Raw genomic sequence first — 24066 nt, 5'->3', positions numbered from 1 at the left:
CATTTGCGTATATCATATATAGTCCCCTGAGTGTCAGACTATTTTTCTGCAACAAACACATTGATCCATTTAATATTATAGGCACAATGTATTCTACGTTTTCAGTACCATATTTCCATAAGTTTTTGGGATGTATATTACTGTTCTGAACATTTGGATCCAGTAAGACCATAAACCATTTGTACATTTATAGCATGCACATAAAAATATCTGAGTAGTCTGAGTGCTTCAACACTATTGCATTATGTTACCTTGCATAACTGTTTTATTACTCACTAATGTTTATGGGTTATTCAGAGGCAGATAGTTTGCATCATCAAGCCTAACACAGTTGCCTAGTTAATAGCATTATAGAAACAATTATGAGGACTCTAGAGGTTCAGTGTTGACTTATGCTGTAGGACTTCCTCCTCATTAGCCGTTCCTCACACACAGCTGTAAAGGAATAGGTTATAGTCCCATGAGTCAAATGTGACCAATGTCTGCCCAGCAATATGTTTTTCACTCCTGCAGGATAACTTATTGTACCTTATCTTATTCAACAGGGGAAATCCATAGTAAAGAAATATGCTGTAATGTATTTTTGGATGGTGGTGAAGATAACCAAGGGAGGTAATGCCATGTTATAACTGCTTCTCTAGGCAAAGGATCAAAACCCACCATCCCTTTGAGTCCCTAAACCCTGGTTTACACTATGAGGTTAGGTCGAAGTTAGCTGTGTTAGTCGATTTTATAAGCAATGCGGCTACACAACCAACCCTGTTCCGTCAACCTAAAGGGCTCTTAAAATCAACTGCTGTACTCCTCCCTGGTGAGGGAAGTAGCGCTAAAATCAACCTTCTTGGGTTTAATTTGGGGTAGTGTAGACACAGCATTGTGCAATTCGACGGTATTTGCCTCCAAGAGCTATCCCAGAGTGCTCCAAAGTGACCGCTCTGCACAGAGCTTTCAACTCTGATGCACTGACCAAATACACAGGAAAAGCCCCGGGAACTTTTCAATTTAATTTCCTGTTTGGTCAGCATGGCATCCTCAGCAGCACAGGTGACCATGCAATCTCAGAATTGCAAACAAGCTCCAGCATGGAGTGAACGGGAGACATTGGCTCTGATTGCTGTATGGGGAGAAGAATCTGTGCAGGCAGAACTCTGATCAAAAAGAAGAAATGCTAATATATATGCCAAAATCTCACAGGGCATGGTGGAGAGAGACTACACCAGGGACACACAACAGTGCCGCATGTAAGTTAAGGAGCTCAGGCAAGCCTACCACAAGACAAAGGAGGCAAATGGTTGCTCCAGGTCAGAGCCCCATACATGCCGTTTCTATAATCAGCTGCATGCCATTCCAGGGAGGGACCTACCAGTACCCCACCACTGTCCATGGACACCTGCAAGGGGGGGGGAGTCTTATGCAAAACAGAGGAGGATTTTGTGGAAGAGGAGGAGGAGAATGCACAGCAGGCAAGTGGAGAATCCATTCTCCCCAGCATCCAGGACCTTTTCCTCACCCTGGAGCCAGTAGCCTCCCAAGGCAGGTTCCCGGACCCTGAAGATGGAGAAGGCACCTCTGCTGAGTGGACATTTGTAACTATATGACAGGGGTTAAAAGCAATTGTGTTTAACATTTGATTTTCCCTGAAGAATTGGGATGCATTCATGGCCAGAACAGCTACTGGCAAAGTCTGTTAACATGTCTGGGGATGGAGCAGGAATCCTCCAGGAACAGCTCCATGAAGCTCTGAGGTACTCTGAAAGAAGGTTTCTGGGAAGGGCTGCCTTATTTCGTCCTCCACGATAGGAAACTTTGCCATGCCACGCCAGTAGCAAGTAGTTTGGAATCATTGCAGCACAAAGCATGGCAGTGAATGGTCCTGGGTTTTGGTCTCATTCATGCAACATTTGGTCTTCTTTATCTTTCTGTGTCAGCCTCAGGAGGGTGATATCATTCACGGTCACACTGGTTGAAATAAGGGAATTTTTGTAAGGGAACAGTAAAAGGACCCCGTTCATGCTGGGCTGTTTGCGCTTGGCTAAAAGCGATCATCCCAGAGAATAGTCATGCAGTGCTGAGAGAGGTGTGCTGCACATCCAACCCCAAACCACAGCCCCCTCCTTTTAAACGCTTGCTAAGGGAAAGGAGGGTGCCGCAGTTTGAAACCATTCCCACATTATGGAGGCGGAAGAAGCCAACCCTGCGTACCCTTTCACTTACCATGGCTACCTGGAAACCGAATTCTGTTGCCCAGCCATGTGTGATATGTCACCATACTGGCAGGCGCTCAATATAAAAGGCAAAATGCATCCTTGTACCTAAAGCACGTGTGTTGTCTGCTGTGAATTGCTTGATTCACTGTGAAATAATCTCCCTTTTGTTTTCAGAAATGTATCATCTTAAATTTTACTCTCCCTTTTTATCCCCCCTGCAGGTGCAAATGTTTCTAGGATCCCCTTATCATCTCCATCCCTAAGGTTATTGCAGATTAGGAGGCGAAAAAAACGCACTCGCGATTACATGTTTTCCTAGTTCATGCAGTCCTCCCGCACTGATAGGACACAGCTGAATGCATGGACGCATTTGGTGGCAGAGGCCAGGGAAGCATTCAGTGAGCGTGATCAGAACACACAAGAGGAGATGCTGAGGCTAATGAGGGAGCAAACAAACATGATCAGGCATCTGGTGGAGCAGCAGGAAAGGCTACAAGAGCACAGACCACTGCTGCATCCATTGTATAACCACCTGCCCTCTTCCCCATGTTCCATATCCTCCTCACCCAGACACCCAAGAACACGGGGTGGGGAAGGCTCCAGGCATCCAGCCACTCCACTCCAGAGGATGGCCCAAGCAACAGAAGGCTGTCATTCAGTGTGGCTACAATAAGCAATGTGGTCTTGTCCTTCCCTCCTCCCTCACCCCATCCAGGCTACCTTGTCAGTGATCTCACTTTTTTTTTTAATAAATAAAGAATGCATGGATTCAAAACAATAGGGACTTTATTTCCTTTGTCAGCTGTGGTCAAAGGGAGTAGCGGGACTGGCTTACAGGGAAGTAAATTTAACAAAGGGGGCAGTTTTGCATCAAGGAGAAACACACACAACTGTCACACAGTAGCCTAGCCAGACATGAAACTGGTTTTCAAAGCCTTTTCAAAGCAGCGTGCCTAGCTGTGCTCTTCTAATCACCCTGGTGTCTGGCTGTTCAAAATTGGCCACCAGGCAATTTGCCTCAACCCCCCACTGTGCCATAAATGTCTCCCCCTTACTCTCACAGATATTATGGAGCACACAGCAAGCAGCAATAACAATGGGAGTATTGGTTGCGCTGAGGTCTAACCTAGTCAGCAAACAGTGGCAGGAGCTTTTAAATGTCCAAAGGCACATTTTAGCACCATTCTGCACTTGCTCAGCCTATAGTTGAACTGCTCCTTATTACTGTCCAGGCTGCCTGTGTATGGTTTTATGAGCCAAGGGAGCAAGGGGTAGGCTAGGTCCCCAAGGATAACTATTGGCATTTCAACATCCCCAACAGTAATTTTCTGGTCTGGGAAGTAAGTCCCTTCTTGCAGCTGTTTGAACAGCCCGGAGTTCCTAAAGATGCGAGCGTCATGCACCTTTCCCGGCCATCCCATGCTGATGTCGGTGAAATGTCCCTTGTGATCCACCAGCGCTTGCAGCACCATTGAGAAGTACCCCTTGCGATTTATGTACTGGTTGGCAAGGTGGTCCGGTGCCAAGATAGGGATATGGGTTCCATCTATCTCCCCACCACAGTGAGGGAACCCCATTGCAGCAAAGTCATCCAGTATGACCTGCATATTTCTCAGAGTCAATACCCTTGCTAGCAGGTTACTGATTGCCTTGGCTACTTTGATCACAGCAGCCCCCCCTGGTAGATTTGCCCACTCCAAACTGATTCCTGACTGACCAGTAGCAGTCAGGCTTTGCAAGCTTTCACAGGTCTATTGCTACTCCTCAATAGTTAGGGCAGGTCTCATCTTGTATTCCTGTGCTTCAGGGCAGGGGAAAGCAACTCACACAGTTCCATGAAAGTGGCCTTACGCATGTGAAAGTTTCGCAGCCACTGGGAATCATCCCATACCTACAACACTATGCAATCCCACCAGTCTGTGCTTGTTTGCCGGGCCCAGAATAGGCATTCCACTGTATCAAGCTGCCCCACTGCAGCCATGATGTCCCAATTGCCACATCCCATGCTTTCAGGAATGTCTGTGTCCACGTCCTCTTCACAATTGCCCTCGTGCTGGTGTCTCCTAGCCAGGTTCTGCACATACTGCAGGATAATGTGCGAGGTGTTTACAATGCTCACAACAGCAGCAGTGAGCTGAGCAGGCTCCATGTTTGCGCTGCTATGGTGTCTGCATGGGTAACCCATGAAAAAAGGTGTGAGACAATTTGCTGTTGCTTTCAAGGAGAGAGGGAGGGAAGGAGGGGAGACTGATGTGTACCCAAAAGCACCCGCGACAATGTTTTTGCCCCATTAGGCACTGGGAGCTTAATCTAGAATTCCAAGGGGCAGCGAGAACTGTGGGATAGCTACCCACAGTGCACCACTCTGAGAGTCGATGCTAGCCACAGTATTGAGGATGCACTCTGTTGACCTAATATGCTTAGTGGGGACATGCACAATTGACTATATAAAATCGCTTTCTAAAGAGTGACTTCTATAAAATCGACCCAATTTCATAGTATAGACATACCCTAAGAGTCTATCAGCGGTCAGTGGGCCTGTATCTATAACTTGGTTAACTGAGAATAGTTTTGACAGATATAATGCAAGTGATGTTTCAGGTCAGTTTCAATATATCTGAGGAAACAGACATCAGCTCTCACTTGGAGGTCTGCATATTGAACAAGGAACTTGTTGACCAATAGGAGGCCGTACATAACCTACAGAGAGGTTAATGGGTTTTAGCCACTTAATTGGCTCTTTAAGAAAGTGTATCAAGGTGGAGCTTCTCAAACAGTGCAAAGAACCATAACAGCAGCAAATCAAGTAGTTTGACTTAGCAAACCTCATGGTTTCAAGTGACTAAAATATCCAGTGGGTATATTACATATATAACCTTCTGGATTTTTTGGTCTTTGATATCTCTTAATACAAGATGTGAAAATTCCTGAACATTTGGAACGTAGAACATCTCTTCCTCCTTTATTTCCTTGAATATACACAAATGTTTTATTTTGCGTAGAAGGTAGTTATTAAGTTCCCCACCATCCCACACCAATCAACAATTGCAGAGGAATGAATATTATTTACCTTTTATACAGGGCCTGGCCCCACCTAACTTTCAGTGAAATAAGTGGGAACTGGGATTGGGGTATATTTCAGTTGGAGTGCCTGGTGCTTTCCAGACATAAAGACAATAAAGTCCCTGACTCAAGCTTAGTCTACATTAGACAGACAAATCAGTGAATAACAGCAGCAGATCATGCTAGGTACCAAGATGGAGAGGGCCAACAGCAGAGGACAGAAAAGCTATGAAAAATACTCCATAAAACTTGTTTAATGTTTCTAGTGTTTTGTCCCTCCACGCCATGTTCTTTTTTATTCGGTATAATCTGGCGCACATAGTGCCACAATGGAGATTAGGAGTGGAAAGCTAGTCAAAAGAAACGAGCCTTGAGCAGAGATTTGAGAGGAGACTGATTAAAGTCTGCTGGCTCCATAAGGGTCAGTGAATGGCAGCAAAGAGTGGAGGAACAACAGCGGCACAGTGTCTAATGGGCTTCAGAAAGACATGAAACACAATTTTGCTCTGTTCCTCTAAAACCTGGCCTACTTTCAGGTTTGGTACTGATGTAACTAACCAACAGATTAGGCATGTGATTCTTTTACCCATATAGTTAAATTGGAATAACTCCCTCATACGAATTCAGGACAGGTCTACATTTAAAACGCTGCACCGATGCAGCTACACCGCTGTAAAGTGGTGGTTCAGCGACACTACTACACCCAGCCGAAAGGTTCTCCTGTTGGCGTAGTCAATCCACCTCCCTGAGGTGGTAGCTATGTAGCTGGAGAAGCTCTCCAGTCAACGTAGCACTGTCTACATGAGGATTAGGTATTGCTCTGGGTGTGGATTTTTCAGCGGACCGTTATACCAATGGAAGTTTATAGTGTAAACCTGGCCTCAGTTCCAGTGGCCGCTAGCAGTGCACCTTGTACCAGTACAGCTTATTCCCCGCCCCGGGCAGTGCAGCCTTGGGATCCCCTTTGGACCACCCTGGGATCGTCTCCTCTCCGCTTTCCCTCACTGGAAGCGGGGTGCCACCGAGCTGCTGCGCTCCCAGCAGCAGGCAGGCAGGCGCGTGTGCGACCCCGTCCCACCAATCCACCAGCAAAGCGCGGGTGGGGCCGAGCCCGCTCCCGGAGCCCTTCAGCACCGGGCTGGCGGACCCGCTAGGGGGCGAGCGGCGGGAGGCCCAGCGAGCAGCCATCCCGGGGAACAGAAGCCCCGCAGGGAGCGACCATCCCGGCCTCGGCAGCTTCTCGCGGCGGGGGAAACCAGCGGGCTCGTGCTGCGCGCGGGCCTGGCGCGCAGAGTCCCTGGGAGCAGCCCGGCGAGCTGGGCCGGGGCTCTGGGCGATGGCTCGGGGCGGCCCCCAGCAGGCTCAGCCGGGGCGCGGACGGGCAGGACCCCGACAGATGCCCGGCAGCCGAGGCGCGGCGAAGCCTCTCCCTGCCCGCCGCCCCCAGCGGCTCCCCTGTCCCGCCCCCTCAGGGGGGAGCCGGCTGCCGCGCCTGATTGGGCGGCTCCCCGCGCAGGCGCCGGGGGAGGGAAGCCAGGCCGGGGGCTTCGCCCGGGAAACGGGAGTGTTTACAGCCGCCTGCCCGGAGCGGCCCCGCAACGGCCAGGGCCCCGCCGCCGCCGCCGCCGCCGCCATGCCCGTGCGCTTCAGGGTGAGCGCGGTCGCAGCCTGGCTCCCCTGGGCCGCTGCAGTAGCGGGGCGAGCCCTGGGCGCAGCCTCCGGATTTGACCCGCCTTAGTCTCAGTCCGGCCTGGTCCCTCTCCCCGACTTGCGGGCTGAGCCGCGCTGGGCACCGGCGCTGTGCGAACCAAGCGGGCACAGGGCGGGTGATGAGCTGCGTGGAGTGGGGTCAGCCTCGGTACTGGTCCTGTGCGGGCACTGGGCTGGCACGGGATGGGGGGATGGTGCAGGACTAGTGCGGGCACTGGGCTGGCACGGGGTGGGGGGATGGTGCAGGACTAGTGCGGGCACTGGGCTGGCACGGGATGGGGGGATGGTGCAGGACTAGTGCGGGCACTGGGCTGGCACAGGATGGGGGGATGGTGCAGGACTAGTGCGGGCACTGGGCTGGCACGTGGTGGGGGGATGGTGCAGGACTCGTGCGGGCACTGGGCTGGCATGGGATGGGGGGATGGTGGAGGACTAGTGCAGGCACTGGGCTGGCACGGGGTGGGGGGATGGTGCAGGACTCGTGCTGGCACTGGGCAGGCACGATGGGGGGATGGTGCAGGACTAGTGCGGGCACTGGGCTGGCACGGGGTGGGGGGATGGTGCAGGACTCGTGCTGGCACTGGGCTGGCACGGGATGGGGGGATGGTGCAGGACTAGTGGGGGCACTGGGCTGGCACGGGATGGGGGATGGTGCAGGGCTCGTGCGGGCACTGGGCTGGCACGGGATGGGGGGATGGTGCAGGACTCGTGCGGGCACTGGGCTGGCACGGGATGGGGGGAAGGTGCAGGACTAGTGCGGGCACTGGGCTGGCACGGGGTGGGGGGATGGTGCAGGACTCGTGCGGGCACTGGGCTGGCATGGGATGGGGGATGGTGCAGGACTAGTGCGGGCACTGGGCTGGCACGGGATGGGGGGTGGGGGGAATGGTGCAGAACCTGTGTGGGCACTGAGCTGGTACAGGAAAGAGGGATGGTGCAGGACCTGTGTGGGTATTGCACTAGCATAGACTTCTTTGTGTGGGCACTGGGGTACTGACCTAGAGTACAGGATGGAGGTTGCATGCTGGTACAAGAACTGTGTGGTACCAGGCTAGCACAAGATGTAGGTGGCTTATGGACACTCATCCAGTAGCGGGTCTCTTAACTGAGACGAACTAAGGGAACATAGCACTCTGTTCTTATTTATGTAGTACAAGAGATGTACGAGGTGTTCGGCAGAATATGTAGAAAAATAATGTTCTTGCTCCAAAGAAGATTGATTCAGACAAGTACGATCCAAGGAACAAGTTTGAGATGAACTGGAACCATAGTATTTATTTGTAAAAACATAGTTAAAACTTAAAATAGTATGCATATTCTAGGTGGTATCCTTGACATGTGAAATGGTTCTGTATTTGCACTGTTTCTGACATTACTGTCAGAAAACAGAACAAAAGCTTCTTGCTTACTTTAATCAATATTGTTTTAGAAGCAGAGTTACCTATCTGCTTATCTGACTGATTATGCTTTACAATGTGCCTATGGATATTTAAGTGCTGGGAGAGCTGTTGGGAGCTAGGTGGAAAAATGGCACTGCTCACAATGTATGTCCATTTGCTGTAGGGACTGAGTGAATATAAGAGGAACTTCAAATGGAAAAAGTCAGATCTGTCAAAGTTTTGTAACCCTTCACAAGAGCAAAAATCCTCAAGGGCTGGACTTCGATCTGATCAACTAGGTAAGCTATTAGAAATAACTGCTATAACTCATACATCTTTGCACAGAGCCCAGGTTTTGCAGAGGTTGAACTTCTAGTTTACATTATTTATCTAAAGCCAGAAATGTACGTCATTTAATGGTGTATGTCAAGCCCTAAACATAGGCACAGAGTTAGCACAAGACGGGTTGTATTGCAAGGGTACAGGGTGGATGTAGTCGTAAAGCAAATTAGTTATGATGAAATAGTTAGGCAGTATTGCTCTTTGCATGAAAGAAGACAGAGGCAGGAATGGAAAGAGATGAGTAGGAAAAGTCTGAACTAGTATATAGGCATAAGAGATTAATGAAGAGGTATAGATATGAAATAGTCTGAAGAGTGTACATACAGGTCTGTCGAATCTTACACGCATTTAACGTGCGATTTCAGCTTTACGCGGTTGGCAAAAACAAAAAAAAGAAAAATAATGTTAATGCTGTGCCATTACACTCAATATAATTTTGACTATACACAATTTTTGCTTTACATGCTGACTGCGGAACGTAACCCCAGCGTAAGATGCAACAGACCTGTATTAGAGTAAGATTGGTTGCTTTGTTTGAGCTTGACATTTAAGCATTATTAGAGCCATCTACTGGTAGTAAAATTGGTCGTCAATGTAAGCACCAGGCAATTTGATAGGATAATTACTTGTCTTGCCAAAGCTACCTTCCACCTCCTCACCTTCTGCTCTCAGGGTATGTCTACACTACCCGCCGGATTGGCGGGTAGTGATCGATCCGGCGGGGGTCGATTTATCGCGTCGCATCTAGTCTAGTCTAGTCTAGAGAGTTCTCCTGTCAACTCCTGTACTCCACTGTGAGAGGCGCAGGCGGAGTTGACGGGAGAGCTTTGAATGAATTTAGCAGTGTTGATTTTTAAGTTAAACAGCTCCCGCCACCTCTTTTGGAAAGTCCTCAGATGGAGTTTTGCAGGTGGCGTTTAGAAATCACCTGGCCATCAGAGTTTTCTCTGTGTGTGTTTGTCCCAGGACACACAATAAGAAGTTGGAACTATGTAATCTCTGCTGGTTTTCTCTGGTCTCGCAAACCAACGTGGTCTTCAGGTGGCCAGAGACAGCAACTCTCTCAAAGGATTTCCAAGAAAGCTATGAGCATTCCCTTTGATTTGAATCCAGTATTGCTAACACCAAACATTCAAAAATCATATCTTAGCCCCGCAGTCACAGATTTGGCTAAAATCTCAATTTAAAAAATTGGGTAATTTTTATTGCCTTCTGATTTGAGCCTTTGTAAACTTGTCACATTTTCAAGCTTTTTTCAATTACCTTGAGGGCTAGAAACTTTAAACTAAGATTCTCATCTAATCACATGCCTCTGGGAGCTAGGGATTTAAGCTAAACATCAAATATCACAAGACTCAAAATCGTGTGGGTTGGCAAAAAAGCCATCTGTTTTCATAGCTTTTGTTGTGTTTAGGTTATGTCTCCCAGGCCTTTGCTTCCATTTTATATGTCCACCTCTTTTTCTGGTCACATTTAATCACACACATCCTTGGAACACTACTCACAGACACAGATTGGTGTCTCCACAGACTGCTAGTGTTTGGCTCACTTTTGGCTCTTTCTCTTGAAATGCATACTTAATAGTTTCTCTTAACAGATTGTGGCAATTTAAGAATTACTCATAACAATTACCCAAACATACAGATAGGTCTGCTTGAGTGCTGAAAATTTCATTCTGCCATATTCCCAGTGTTCTTTCAAAGGTTACATTACTTCTAATGGCATTTATTTGCTTTGTAGCCCAAACATTCTATGCATCTGACATTTTATATGTTACCTTCTGCCTGAAAGACAGTTTATTCTCTTTCCAGCTGCATCCTAGTTCCCCATAGATTAGTTTATGTACTCTGCAACTATTCATCTCAGCAAAATAGAGTCCTTTGTTAGTTGTTTAATACTCTCCAGCAGGATTCTGTTGTCACACTTTATTTAACTACTATATGTTCAACCACCTATTTTCCTCTTAAAATGACATAGTAATTTTGTTCTTATTATCTTACATAAGACAGCTATTTTTTTATTGTTTAAAACCATCTCAGATAATCAGTGTCTCTTTTTTTGTGTAAATACGAAAAGATGTTTCCTAAGCTTTAAAAATATTGTGTAATGTATTAAAGATGTTAAGATATTTTAAAAGCTACTCTAGAAGATTTTGTTTTTTAAAAGAAGGAATCTGTGCAGGTGTCTGTGCAGAATGTTATTACACATATGGTAACAGGTCACTTTTCTCCAGTGACTGTAAGGTGAAAACTTATTCAGCAAAGCACCTATTCAACATGCATAAGTAGTTTAGGAAGTTCCATACCACGATTGGCCATGGCAAGTTGATGATTTGATAATTTTAGTCCAATTAATCTTCTTAGTGGCTGCGGGTTAAATTTCTGCCCTCAGCTATGCACACTGTCTTCCATTGACTACACTGAAAGTTGCAAAAGAGGTAGAATTTGGCTTATACGGCTTGATCGTGTGACAGGCTAAGCACCCACTCAGCTGGGAATTAAAGGCACTCGGCATGTATGTAAGAGTTCAACGTTTCACAGACCCGTAGTTTGTAAATTGTCTTTGCTCAAAGATATACAAAATTTATTAAAAATCAGTCTAGTGTTATATATTCATATTCTCATCTTAGTATGTTAACATTATGATCTTGTGTTCCAGTGTCTTTAAATTCTAATAGACGTATTTTATTGTGCTCAAGCTTAATGCATGTTTTGTAGGAATCACAAGAGAGCCAAACTTCATTTCCAAGAGAAGGGTGCCTTACTTCAACCCACAGATTTCAGAGTCCTTTGAATGGAGAGGGGACAGCGATTTGGAGGGATATTTGGATGACGCTCCAGAAATTGAAGGCGCTGGGCCTGCAGAGTCACACACAAATAACCACAGTAATGATAGAAATCTGGAAAACATTGAAACACCTGAAGCACCCAGGCTTCCTAAAAAAATTCGGTCCCACTCTGCAGATTCTAGAATTGAATCAGCCATCACCCTTGCAGAAAACAGTAGGAAGAAGTTGTCACCCCCAACTCCAGTGAATCAAAAAGCAGTATTTTTACCTCCCAAAAAGCACTTAGAAAAAATGGATAATGGGGTAGGATCATTAGAAAACCTTTTTCCCTTTCTTATAGTATATGGTTGAAGTTAATAATATGACTATTACAGTAAATTAAATACAGTTAAGCAAGCTTTCATGCTTAAAACTGTTTCTTATTTTTGTTATAACTTTGTCTCTATGCAACTCTTTGTATTTTGATGTTAATCTATGTTAAGACTCCATTATGTTGGAAGAACTGTTTGTTAGGACCAGATTCTGATTCCACTTAAGTCCAAGTTTTGCCATTTATTTGAAGTGAATAGAATTTAGTCCATAATTTGTAGTCTTCAAAGATGTTGTCGAGAATGAGATAGCATATTTTTCATTGAGTTAATTAGCCTGATCTAAAGATTATAACAGTTTAGTTAAAAGGAAATTCCAGCAACAGAAAGTAGAGGAGAACAATAAATGGAGATTTTTCTGATTTATTGACAGTTTCAAAGAGTCCTGCAAAAGAAATCAGGCATGAATATTTCACCATCAAATAGTTTCCCCAGAAATTCTGAATATCAAAGGCAGTTTTTATGGAAATCCCCCCCAAAAAACTCTCCAATTCTTGCTGCTGACCAGGTAATTTTAAAGAATCTGAAATATAGTTTAGTTTATCAGTCAAGAAAGTCATTTAATTACCATAATTTCCTTATATTTTGTTGTGGTAGACTGGTATGTATGTGGTACAGTGCTACTTTTGTTTTCTAATATATAAAAGCACATTAATTCACATAAGATCCATTATAAAAGGATCTGATCCTGCATTCCCCTGTGCAAGCAAAACTCCCATTGCAATTTCATGTACTTTAGTGGAAATTTTGCTTGTGTAGGGTGGGTCTGCAGGATCAGTTCAATAATAGGTAGGTGTTGTAATATCACATTGTTTAAATGATGAAAGACTTCACAGAGAGCTCCTTTTCATTGAGATTCTATTACTAATCTGTATGATGCTCTCCTAATTGGTGCTCATTAAAACTGCTGTTCCATAGCAAAGAAGAGGAAGTCTGAAGCAGTAAGTTTTTTGGGGTTTTTTTTTTTGCACAGTTTATTCCAAAAACTTACAGCGTAAGGGCTCTGATCCTGCAAATGCTTACAAGTGTGCTTAAATTTACTACTGTTTACTACAAATTTGAGATCAATGGGACTGCTCAGAATAGTGAAGTTATACACATGTAAAGTGTTAGCAGTATCAGGTTTTAAGATTGAATTTTTATCATGAGATTTTAGTGTTATTAAGAGACTATTGTGTCTTGACTTTCTGACCTATATCTATAAACAACCTAACAAAAAGTACATCTGAATATTACAGTAGTAGAGATACCTGATCTTTGAACAGGTGTATTAAGAATACCCAAATTATCTTGACCTCAAGATAATTGGTCTAATCCAAGATCATATAGCAAAGCTGAGGAAGATTTCATCTCTGTGGCATATGGCGTGTCCTTTAAGTTTCAATAGTCTGTGGGAAGATCAGGTCTGATCAGTTGTAATAGTCAAGCAAATTCTACATCTTAGTTTATAACACAGAATTAATTGCAGAAAAGGGAACGGATCAAATTACTGTGCAGTAAGAGCCTTATTTTAAACCATGAAAGAGTCCATCAGTGCTTGCTGACAAGGTGTAATGTAGGTTTTATTGTATATTGTTTCAAAAATTTGTGATCTTGGAATATAAATCTAAAGGTGAATTGCAAAGATTTGTCAACCACCTTCATCCCCAACCAAAGAAAATATGCGCTTTTTTATTTTAAGTCACAAATAAGGAAAAGTAGTTGGATCTAGACTTAGAGATTTATCTGAATTATATCCATGCTAAGAAATAAACTTAAAAATAATTACTGAAATTAAGTCATTTCCCCATTTATCCTATAAATGTAATAGGTAACTTTGCCACATGCAGTATTGGTTCACCCTTTGCTTCTCTATGTGCATATTGGAGGAGTCACTAAGGTAACTGATTTTGAAAATTTGACCTTAAGAGTAGCAAATTAACTTTTTTTGTTTTTTAAATTCAAAGGTTATTCACAATACAAGTAAATCCATTCCCCCGTTTAAGTCTTCCGCAATTATCCCTGAAACTGAATATGAGAGAAGTTTCAAAGTTTCTCCTCCAGCAGTGGGACCAAAACTGAGGTGTGATTTGGAAGAGACAGAATTTCCTGTATGTGCACCAGTAAATATCTCCCCTGAAAGAAAGGTATATACATCTTTGAATGGTATTTCAGTAATATGTTTTTAGTGTTTTTTTCTGTTAGGTTTTATAATTATTACATTTGACATTGCAGTCCATTGGGAATGGTTTTGCTCTAAAAAGAGACTCTAAAAATAACATTGTGGGGCTCCATGGTTGCATCTCTGTGATTTCTGTGTCAAGTACGTTCAGTTTACAAGTGAAAATATTTTTCTTTTTGCTAACTGCCAACCCAAATCCTTAGCTTGGCTCAGAAATGAAAGAATCTCAATGTACTGCTGCCATCAATAAAGATTCTGCCAGCCAAGTTATGCTCAAGAAGGAGTAGAATTCAGTTAACTTTCTATTGAGTGTGTTGGTTGTTTAAGTCTAACAGGAGTAAAAAGCAATAATTTTTTTGTAATCACAAAAGCCCAAAGCTATGCATTTGAGCATGTACAAGGAATAAATCCAGTGTGTGTAAAGGTACCAATTTTACAGTCAATTTTCAGACTATAGTTGCATTTAAAAAAAAAAGGGTGCAGGGATTGTAATTTTTATTCAACTCACTTTTTAAATTGATAGCACATCATGTAGTATAGATAGATTCCAGTGTCTAGTTCAAACATTAGGATGCGTTTTGTAAAGCCCAGACAGCAGTCAGCTGCCTTTCAGGTCTTACATACACTAAGCTATTTTGCCAAAGATTTCTTACCATTGCTATTTGCCAGTTCAGCTGCACTACCACCAGTGCACTTGAAGTTTAGAGAAGCTGTGGGTTGTTGATGCCAGGTTTGGTACCAATTCATCTTGATTGAGTTGGTTTAGAATACACTATGGTAAAAACACCGGTGGTGACAGGACCTTTTCCCCAGTAGCAGAGCTGAACCAATTATACCAGTAGTGGAAAATGTTTAGAAAAAAAAATCAGTGAGGACGCAGCCTTCAGGGAACATAATGATAGTCTTTTCATTAAATTCAGATCCACTGGAACAGTGGTATTCTGTCCAGCTGAAGAACCTTGAAGTATCAGAGGAAAGTAACCTCAGTTCCAGAATACATACTTTGCACAGTAGTAGGATAAACAAGATTTTTCTAGTATGTTGCTCACTGTTTTACCCCATTTTAAAGCCATACAGTGTAGGTTATGCATTCTCCAGCAATGAGGTATGGATAGGACTCTGTTCAGTCCATCATATCTGTTTCTTGATAAACCAGTTTGTGCCCTCTCTTTTGCTTCTCTAGCAAGTACGAAGAGAGTCAGAAAAGTTTGGGGTTTGGTTTGTTTAAGTTTTCTGCTTATTTTTAAACATTGGAAATACATGTCACTGTGTACCCTGGAAGGGAACTGGAGAATTAAGTAAAATTATAACATTACAAGAGAAGAGACAGATGAGCAAATGAAGGAGTAACACTGTCTGAAACTTTTTTTAATACATATTTGTCATAAACAGATAGCTAAGGGTTAATGTCTCTTTCACCTGAAGCACCTGACCAGAGGACCAATCAGGAAACCGGATTTTTTTAACTTTGGGTGGAGGGAATTGAGTGTCTTTGTCTTTGTCTTTTGTTTTCTGCCTGCCTGCTTTCTCTGAGCTTTGGAGAAGTAGTTCTACTTTCTAGTCTTCTGTTTCCAAGTGTAAGGACAAAGAGATCAGATAGTAAGTTCTATGGTTTCTTTTCTTTGGTATTTGCATGAATATAAGTGCTGGAGTGCTTTGATTTGTATTCTTTTGGAATAAGGCTGTTTATTCAATATTCTTTTAAGCAATTGACCCTGTGTTGTATTATCTCAATACAGAGAGAACATTTGTACTTATTTTTCTTTCTTTTTATATAAAGCTTTCTTTTAAGACCTGTTGGAGTTTTTCTTTACTTCAGGGAAATTGAGTCTGTACTCACCAGGGAATTGGTGGGAGGAAGAAATCAGGGGAGATCTGTGTGTGTTGAAGTGGCTAGCCTGATTTTGCATTCCCTCTGGGTGAAGAGGAAAGTACTTTTTGTTTCCAGGATTGGGAACAGAGAGGGAGATTCACTCTGTTTGGATTCACAGAGCTTGTGTCTGTGTATCTCTCCAGGAGCACCTGGAGGGGGGAAGGGAAAAAGGATTATTTCCCTTTGTTGTGAGACTCAAGGGATTTGGGTCTTGGGGTCCCCAGGGAAGGTTTTTCAGGGGGACCAGAGTGCCCCAAAACACTCTAATTTTTTGGGTGGTGGCAGCAGGTACCAGGTCCAGGCTGGTGGCTAAGCTTGGAGGTTTTCATGCTAACCCCCATATTTTGGACGCTAAGGTCCAAATCTGGGATTAAGGTTATTACATGGTGTGCAGCTGGTGGGAGATAGACAGAACCCAGAACCCAGTAGAAATATTATATTTTTCTTTTCTCTGCTAAGGGCTTTTTAGCAGAGAGAAACAGTTGGTTTTAAAAGGGAACCAGAGAGAATTTTTTTTTTCTGCTCTCTCTCGCAGTTTGTGGCTTGCATGTTAAGGGTCTTTTGTCATGCAATAGCCCTCCCATTAGGAGGCAAGTACCGGCACTTATATGCATGCAAATAAAGTGGTTTTTCTGGTTTCCCTTCATTGAACATTAGCTAGAGAGAGAAAAGGAAAAAAGCACTGTTGCTAGGCAGACTCCAGGAGGCAACAGAACCTGCAGTTCAGAAGATAAACACCGGAGGGCACCCCAACACAAGAAAACAGGAACCATGACTTCTAAGGCAAAAATTGACGCCGAAGAACAAATCAAAGAAGCTGAACACAGGCGACAGATGGAGATGAAAGAAAAGGAAGAAAGCATGAAACTGGCAGCCTTCCAAAGAGAACAGGCAGCCCAAGAGGCAGCACACAAAAGAAAACTAGAAGAAGAAGAGATAGCCTACCGAAGGAAACAAGCAGAAGAAGAGTTGGCCCACCACCGAGAAATGGAAAAACACCAAAAAGAAATGGAAAAACAACAAAAAGAAATGGAAAAACAACAAAAAGAGAATGAAGAGAAGGAAAAACAGAGAAAACATGAACTGGAGTTGGCAAAAGCTGGGCTGCATGTGCCAGCCAACCCTAACAACCCGGCGCCAATTATTGCTCCACAGCACAGGAAATTTCCCACCTACAAGGCAGGTGATGACACCGAGGCCTTCTTGGAAAATTTTGAAAGAGCCTGTCTTGGGTACAGCATTCCCGAAGACCAGTACATGGTAGAATTGAGGTCACAGCTCAGTGGACCTTTAGCAGAGGTGGCAGCTGAAATGCCTAAGCACCAAATGAATGACTATAAACTTTTTCTAACCAAGGCCAGATACAGGATGGGGATAACCCCAGATCATGCCCGTCGGCGCTTCAGAACCCAAAAGTGGAAACCAGAGGTGTCATTTCCCAAACACGCCTACTACATTGCAAAAAACTATGAGGCCTGGCTAACAGGAAACAACATTCAAACCTTGGAAGAACTGAACCTCCTCATACAAATGGAGCAGTTCTTGGATGGTGTTCCTGAAGACATCACGCGGTACATACAAGATGGAAACCCCAAGAATATCGCTGAGGCGGGGGAGATTGGAGCCAAATGGATGGAACTGGCAGAAAGCAAAAAAGCTACTGTCAAGGGAAACGATTACCCCAGGGGGCACACAGACCATAAACCCTACAACCGAGGACAGCCAAAGACCCCACATACCACCCAAGTAAAGCCACAGATACCCTACCCTTCAACCTCACCAGTCTCCAGTAACTCACCTCGGCCCAGTGACCCATCAGATGGAAGATGCTTTAAGTGTAATGAACTGGGACATATCAAGGCCAAGTGTCCCAAGAACACCATGCGAGTGCAATTCATTACACCACCATCACACCAAAGATCCCCAGGCCCGGATGCCTCTCAAATACCCTTGGAGCGAAGGGAAAATTTGAGAGTGGGCGGAAAGAAGGTTACTGCGTGGAGAGACACGGGGGCACAAGTGTCAGCTATCCACCAATCCTTCGTTGACCCCAAATTCATCAACCCAAAGGCCAAAGTTACAATTTACCCCTTCATGTCACAAGCTGTAGACTTGCCTACAGCTCAACTGCCTGTCCAGTACAAAGGCTGGTCAGGAATGTGGACTTTTGCAGTCTATGACAATTATCCTATCCCCATGCTACTGGGGGAAGACTTGGCCAACCAGGTGAGGCGGGCCAAGAGAGTGGGAATGGTTACACGTAGCCAAACCAGGCAAGCTTCCAGACCCATTCCTGTTCCTGAACCGTCCACAGAGGCCCCGTCTGTGTTACCAGAGACCCAGACAGAGGTAGTGGACCCGGATTCCATGCCTACCACTGAAACAGCCACAGCATCTCCAGTCCCAGGCCCGGAACTGGAACAGCAACCAGCACCAACAAGTGCAACTACATCTTCAAACTCAACGCCAGAGGGCGCCAGCGAGCCAAAACTGGCAGAAGCCACAGACAGCCATACCCAAAAGGCTCGGCCAGAGCCTGAAATACCCTCAGGTGCACCAGCGGAGAGCGGTTCACCAGCAACGGAAACAACCCCATCACCTACATCGCTTCCAGAGGGACCAAGCCCAAGTCCACAGTCTGAGGAAGAACTGGTGACCCCAGACTCAAGGGAACAGTTCCAGACTGAGCAGGAAGCGGATGACAGCCTTCAGAAAGCTTGGGCGGCGGCACGGAGCACCCCACCGCCTCTCAGCTCTTCTAATCGATCCCGGTTTGTTATAGACCAAGGACTTTTATACAAGGAAATTCTTTCTGGTGGACACCGGGAAGAATGGCAGCCGCAAAAACAGTTGGTGGTTCCAACTAAGTACCGGGGGAAGCTCTTAAGCTTAGCCCATGATCATCCCAGTGGCCATGCTGGGGTGAACAGAACCAAGGACCGGTTGGGGAAGTCCTTCCACTGGGAGGGGATGGGCAAGGACGTTGCCAAGTATGTCCGGTCTTGTGAGGTATGCCAAAGAGTGGGAAAGCCTCAAGACCAGGTCAAGGCCCCTCTCCAGCCACTCCCCATAATTGAGGTCCCATTTCAGCGAGTAGCTGTGGATATTCTGGGCCCTTTCCCAAAAAAGACGCCCAGAGGAAAGCAGTACGTACTGACTTTAGTGGACTTTGCTACCCGATGGCCAGAAGCAGTCGCTCTAGGCAACACCAGGGCTAACACTGTGTGCCTGGCCCTAACAGACATCTTTGCCAGGGTAGGTTGGCCCTGCGACATCCTTACAGATTCAGGGTCTAATTTCCTGGCAGGGACCATGGAAAAACTGTGGGAAACTCATGGGGTGAATCACTTGGTTGCCACCCCATACCACCATCAAACCAATGGCCTGGTGGAAAGGTTCAATGGAACTTTGGGGGCCATGATACGAAAATTCATCAACGAATTCTCCAATAATTGGGACCTAGTGTTGCAGCAGTTGCTGTTTGCCTACAGGGCTGTACCACATCCCAGTTTAGGGTTTTCACCATTTGAACTTGTGTATGGTCACGAGGTTAAGGGGCCATTACAGTTGGTGAAGCAGCAATGGGAGGGGTTTACGCCTTCTCCAGGAACTAACATTCTGGACTTTGTAAGCAACCTACAAAGCACCCTCCGACACTCTTTAGCCCTTGCTAGAGAGAACCTAAAGGATGCTCAAGAAGAGCAAAAGGCCTGGTATGACAGACATGCCAGAGAACGTTCCTTCAAGGTAGGAGACCAGGTTATGGTCTTGAAGGCGCAACAGGCCCATAAGATGGAAGCATCATGGGAAGGGCCATTCACGGTCCAAGAGCGCCTGGGAGCTGTAAACTACCTCATAGCATTTCCCAATTCCTCACTAAAGCCTAAAGTGTACCATGTTAATTCTCTCAAGCCTTTCTATTCCAGAGACTTACAGGTTTGTCAGTTTACAGTCCAGGGAGATGATGCTAAGTGGCCTGACGGTGTCTACTACGACGGGAAAAAAGACGGTGGCGTGGAAGAGGTGAACCTCTCAACCACCCTGGAACGTCTGCAGCGGCAACAAATCAAGGAGCTGTGCACTAGCTTCGCCCCATTGTTCTCAGCCACCCCAGGACGGACTGAACGGGCATACCACTCCATTAATACAGGTAATGCTCACCCAATCAGAACCCCACCCTACCGGGTGTCTCCTCATGCCCAAGCTGCTATAGAACGGGAGATCCAGAACATGCTACAGATGGGTATAATCCGCTCATCTACCAGTGCATGGGCATCTCCAGTGGTTCTGGTACCCAAACCAGATGGGGAAATACGCTTTTGCGTGGACTACCGTAAGCTAAATGCGGTAACTCGTCCGGACAACTATCCAATGCCACGTACCGATGAGCTATTGGAAAAGTTGGGACGTGCCCAGTTCATCTCTACAATAGACTTAACCAAGGGGTACTGGCAAGTACCGCTAGATGAACCTGCCAAGGAGAGGTCAGCATTCGTCACCCATGCGGGGGTGTATGAATTCAATGTCCTTCCTTTCGGCCTTCGAAATGCACCCGCCACCTTCCAGAGACTGGTAGATGGTCTACTAGCTGGACTGGGAAAATTTGCAGTTGCCTACCTCGATGATGTGGCCATTTTTTCAGACTCCTGGCCCGAACACCTACTACACCTGGAAAAGGTCTTTGAGCGCATCAGGCAGGCAGGACTAACTGTTAAGGCCAAAAAGTGTCAAATAGGCCAAAACAGAGTGACTTACCTGGGGCACCAGGTGGGTCGAGGAACCATAAACCCCCTACAGGCCAAGGTGGATGCTATCCAAAAGTGGCCTGTCCCAAAGTCAAAGAAGCAGGTCCAATCCTTCTTAGGCTTGGCCGGATACTACAGGCGATTTGTACCACACTACAGCCAAATCGCTGCCCCATTGACCGACCTGACCAAAAAGACCCAGCCAAATGCCGTTAAGTGGACTGATAAGTGTCAAAAGGCCTTTACCCAACTTAAGGCAACGCTCATGTCTGACCCTGTGCTCAGGGCCCCGGACTTTGACAAGCCATTCCTAGTAACAACAGATGCATCTGAGCGTGGTATAGGAGCAGTGCTCATGCAGGAAGCAACAGATCACAACTTCCATCCTGTCGTGTTTCTCAGCAAAAAACTGTCTGAGAGGGAAAGTCACTGGTCAGTCAGTAAAAAGGAATGCTATGCCATTGTGTACGCCCTGGAAAAGCTACGCCCATATGTTTGGGGACGGCGGTTCCAACTACAAACTGACCATGCTGCACTAAAGTGGCTTCATACTGCCAAGGGGAACAACAAGAAACTTCTTCGTTGGAGTTTAGCTCTCCAAGATTTTGATTTTGAAATTCAACACATCACAGGAGCTTCTAACAAAGTAGCTGATGCACTCTCCCGTGAAAGTTTCCCAAAATTCAGTAGTTAAAAAGTGTTCTTAAAATGTAGAAGTCTGTTAGTTATATACTTAGGAGTATATGTAAAGGTGTATGTGTTGTATTAATCTGTTTATTTTCAAGTTCTAGAAGGAAATCGCCGCCAGTGAGCTTCCCCACTGTCTGCAATTTGGGGGGCGTGTCATAAACAGATAGCTAAGGGTTAATGTCTCTTTCACCTGAAGCACCTGACCAGAGGACCAATCAGGAAACCGGATTTTTTCAACTTTGGGTGGAGGGAATTGAGTGTCTTTGTCTTTGTCTTTTGTTTTCTGCCTGCCTGCTTTCTCTGAGCTTTGGAGAAGTAGTTCTACTTTCTAGTCTTCTGTTTCCAAGTGTAAGGACAAAGAGATCAGATAGTAAGTTCTATGGTTTCTTTTCTTTGGTATTTGCATGAATATAAGTGCTGGAGTGCTTTGATTTGTATTCTTTTGGAATAAGGCTGTTTATTCAATATTCTTTTAAGCAATTGACCCTGTGTTGTATTATCTCAATACAGAGAGAACATTTGTACTTATTTTTCTTTCTTTTTATATAAAGCTTTCTTTTAAGACCTGTTGGAGTTTTTCTTTACTTCAGGGAAATTGAGTCTGTACTCACCAGGGAATTGGTGGGAGGAAGAAATCAGGGGAGATCTGTGTGTGTTGAAGTGGCTAGCCTGATTTTGCATTCCCTCTGGGTGAAGAGGAAAGTACTTTTTGTTTCCAGGATTGGGAACAGAGAGGGAGATTCACTCTGTTTGGATTCACAGAGCTTGTGTCTGTGTATCTCTCCAGGAGCACCTGGAGGGGGGAAGGGAAAAAGGATTATTTCCCTTTGTTGTGAGACTCAAGGGATTTGGGTCTTGGGGTCCCCAGGGAAGGTTTTTCAGGGGGACCAGAGTGCCCCAAAACACTCTAATTTTTTGGGTGGTGGCAGCAGGTACCAGGTCCAGGCTGGTGGCTAAGCTTGGAGGTTTTCATGCTAACCCCCATATTTTGGACGCTAAGGTCCAAATCTGGGATTAAGGTTATTACAATATTTATCTTGAATGATGAATATATATTGGGGACAACAGTGTGTTTCTAAAGATACATCATTCCCGCCCCTTCAATTATAGTGTGCTCTCGCAATATATATCTGAGGGCCTTCAGCAAAACCAGACAACCACATGTGACAAAGCTGTGTTTTCAGGTAAAAAAGAAGCACGAAAAATGAAAAATTTGAACAGGGGAAAAACCCTCAAACCTTTTTGTAAATCACAAGGCAGCAAAAAAGGGCACAAGCCCAGTTTTCTAAAAAATCCTAAAATTCTTCTCAGGTCACTTTCAGGGGCTTTTTCACAAAATAATAAAAGAAATTCAAAAATTCCTCCCACTTCAATGCAACATCAACAACTTTTTTTTTAAATGTCAGAAATGCAAAGTTAAGATTTATATAGCAGTATTAACTTAGCCACCTTGCATAGGTGTAGTGTTATTTTATTCCTGTGGTTTCTTATTAAATGTGTAGTTAAATGTATTCCATAAAGTATATAGGATGTATGATGTGGCTGAGTGAATGTTGCAGTAGGAACCTGAATATTGGTATTTTCAGGCTTTGAGATTTTTTCAAAATAAACAAGTTTAATGTTGCGTTCTTGTAGAGTTTTTGCCTTAAATATATGTATGAGAGCTTGTCTACATGTGTGTTAGTGCGCAACATGCTAGTGTGCACTAACTGGTCATGTGGACCCTGCTGGTGTACACTAAAAGTTCCCTAGTTTGCACTGAATAGCTGGCTAGCCAGTAGTACTGCAGAAAAGGATTGGGGATTATAGTGGATTTTAAGATGAATATAAGCCAACAACGTGATGCAGTTGCAAAAAAGGCTTATATGATTCTGGGACGTATTAACAGATGTGTTGTATGTAAAACACAGGACGTAATTGTTCCACTTTACTGAGCATTGGCGAAGTCTCAACTGGAGACTGTGTCCAGTTTTGAGCTCCACAGTTTAAGAAAGGTGTGGACAAACTGGAGATGGTCCAGAGAAGAGCAATAAAAATGAGAAAAGATTTCGAAAACCTGACCTGTGAAGAAAGGTTAAAAAAACTGGACATGTTTAGTTGTGAGAAAAGGAGGCTGAGCAGGGACCTGAGAACAGTCATCAAATATATGAAGGGGTGTTATAAAAAGGACTGTGATCAATTGTTCTCCATGTCCACTGAAGGTAGGACATGATGTAATGGGCTTAATTTGCAGGAAGGGATATTTAAGTTTGATATTAGAAAAAACTTCCTAAATATAAGGGTAGTTAAGTTCTGGAATAGGCTTCCAAGAGAAGTTGTGGAATTTGCATCATTGGAGATTTTTAAAAACAGGTTGGACAAACAACTGTCAGGGATGGTTCTAGGGTTCCTTGGTCCTGCCTCAGCACTGGGGGCAGGACTTGATGACTTCTTGAGGTCCCTTCCAGCCCTATATTTCTATGATTCTGTCTTTTTAAAATGTTAAAGTAAAAGGCTAGTGTCACATAGAATTTACGTTTGTAGAGTTTGTTTAGTTTGTTAGCTAATGTGGTATTTCTAAAATTGTCTTTGCCTTAGAATGAAAGGAAAGAAACATTCCTAAAGCCAGCGGGAGATTCACCAAAACAAGGGAAATCAGAAACAGAACAGAAACCATCTAAACAAAAAAATAAGCAACACATTATTCAAAAGCCCCTCTCTTTACATACAAGTCTTGGGTATGTATATATAGGAATGTCGA

At 44.7% G+C, this 24066-nt stretch overlaps 1 protein-coding gene across 6 annotated transcripts in view; it reads left to right on the top strand.

Moving 5' to 3' along the window:
• The first annotated feature begins 6799 nt into the window (after positions 1–6799).
• Positions 6800–24066, top strand: part of MDM1 (Mdm1 nuclear protein) — a 39324-nt gene continuing 22057 nt past the window's right edge. For 3 of the 6 annotated variants that reach the window (XR_007769429.1, XM_050923542.1, XM_050923551.1), the window contains exons 1-6: positions 6838–6921; positions 8544–8658; positions 11419–11792; positions 12231–12365; positions 13804–13983; positions 23904–24043. Coding sequence is in view for 5 of the 6 variants with exons in the window: in XM_050923542.1 (XP_050779499.1) it covers positions 6904–6921; positions 8544–8658; positions 11419–11792; positions 12231–12365; positions 13804–13983; positions 23904–24043 (962 nt within the window). In the remaining variant the exon portion in view is untranslated. Of the gene's footprint in view, positions 6922–8543; positions 8659–11418; positions 11793–12230; positions 12366–13803; positions 13984–23903; positions 24044–24066 lie in introns of all 6 variants that reach the window. The other 3 variants (XM_050923568.1, XM_050923532.1, XM_050923561.1) reach the window with 3 other exon arrangements.

Source organism: Gopherus flavomarginatus, chromosome 1 (genome assembly GCF_025201925.1).
Source record: "Gopherus flavomarginatus isolate rGopFla2 chromosome 1, rGopFla2.mat.asm, whole genome shotgun sequence".
NCBI lineage: Eukaryota > Metazoa > Chordata > Testudines > Testudinidae > Gopherus > Gopherus flavomarginatus.
This window is presented reverse-complemented; position numbering and strand designations above follow the sequence as displayed.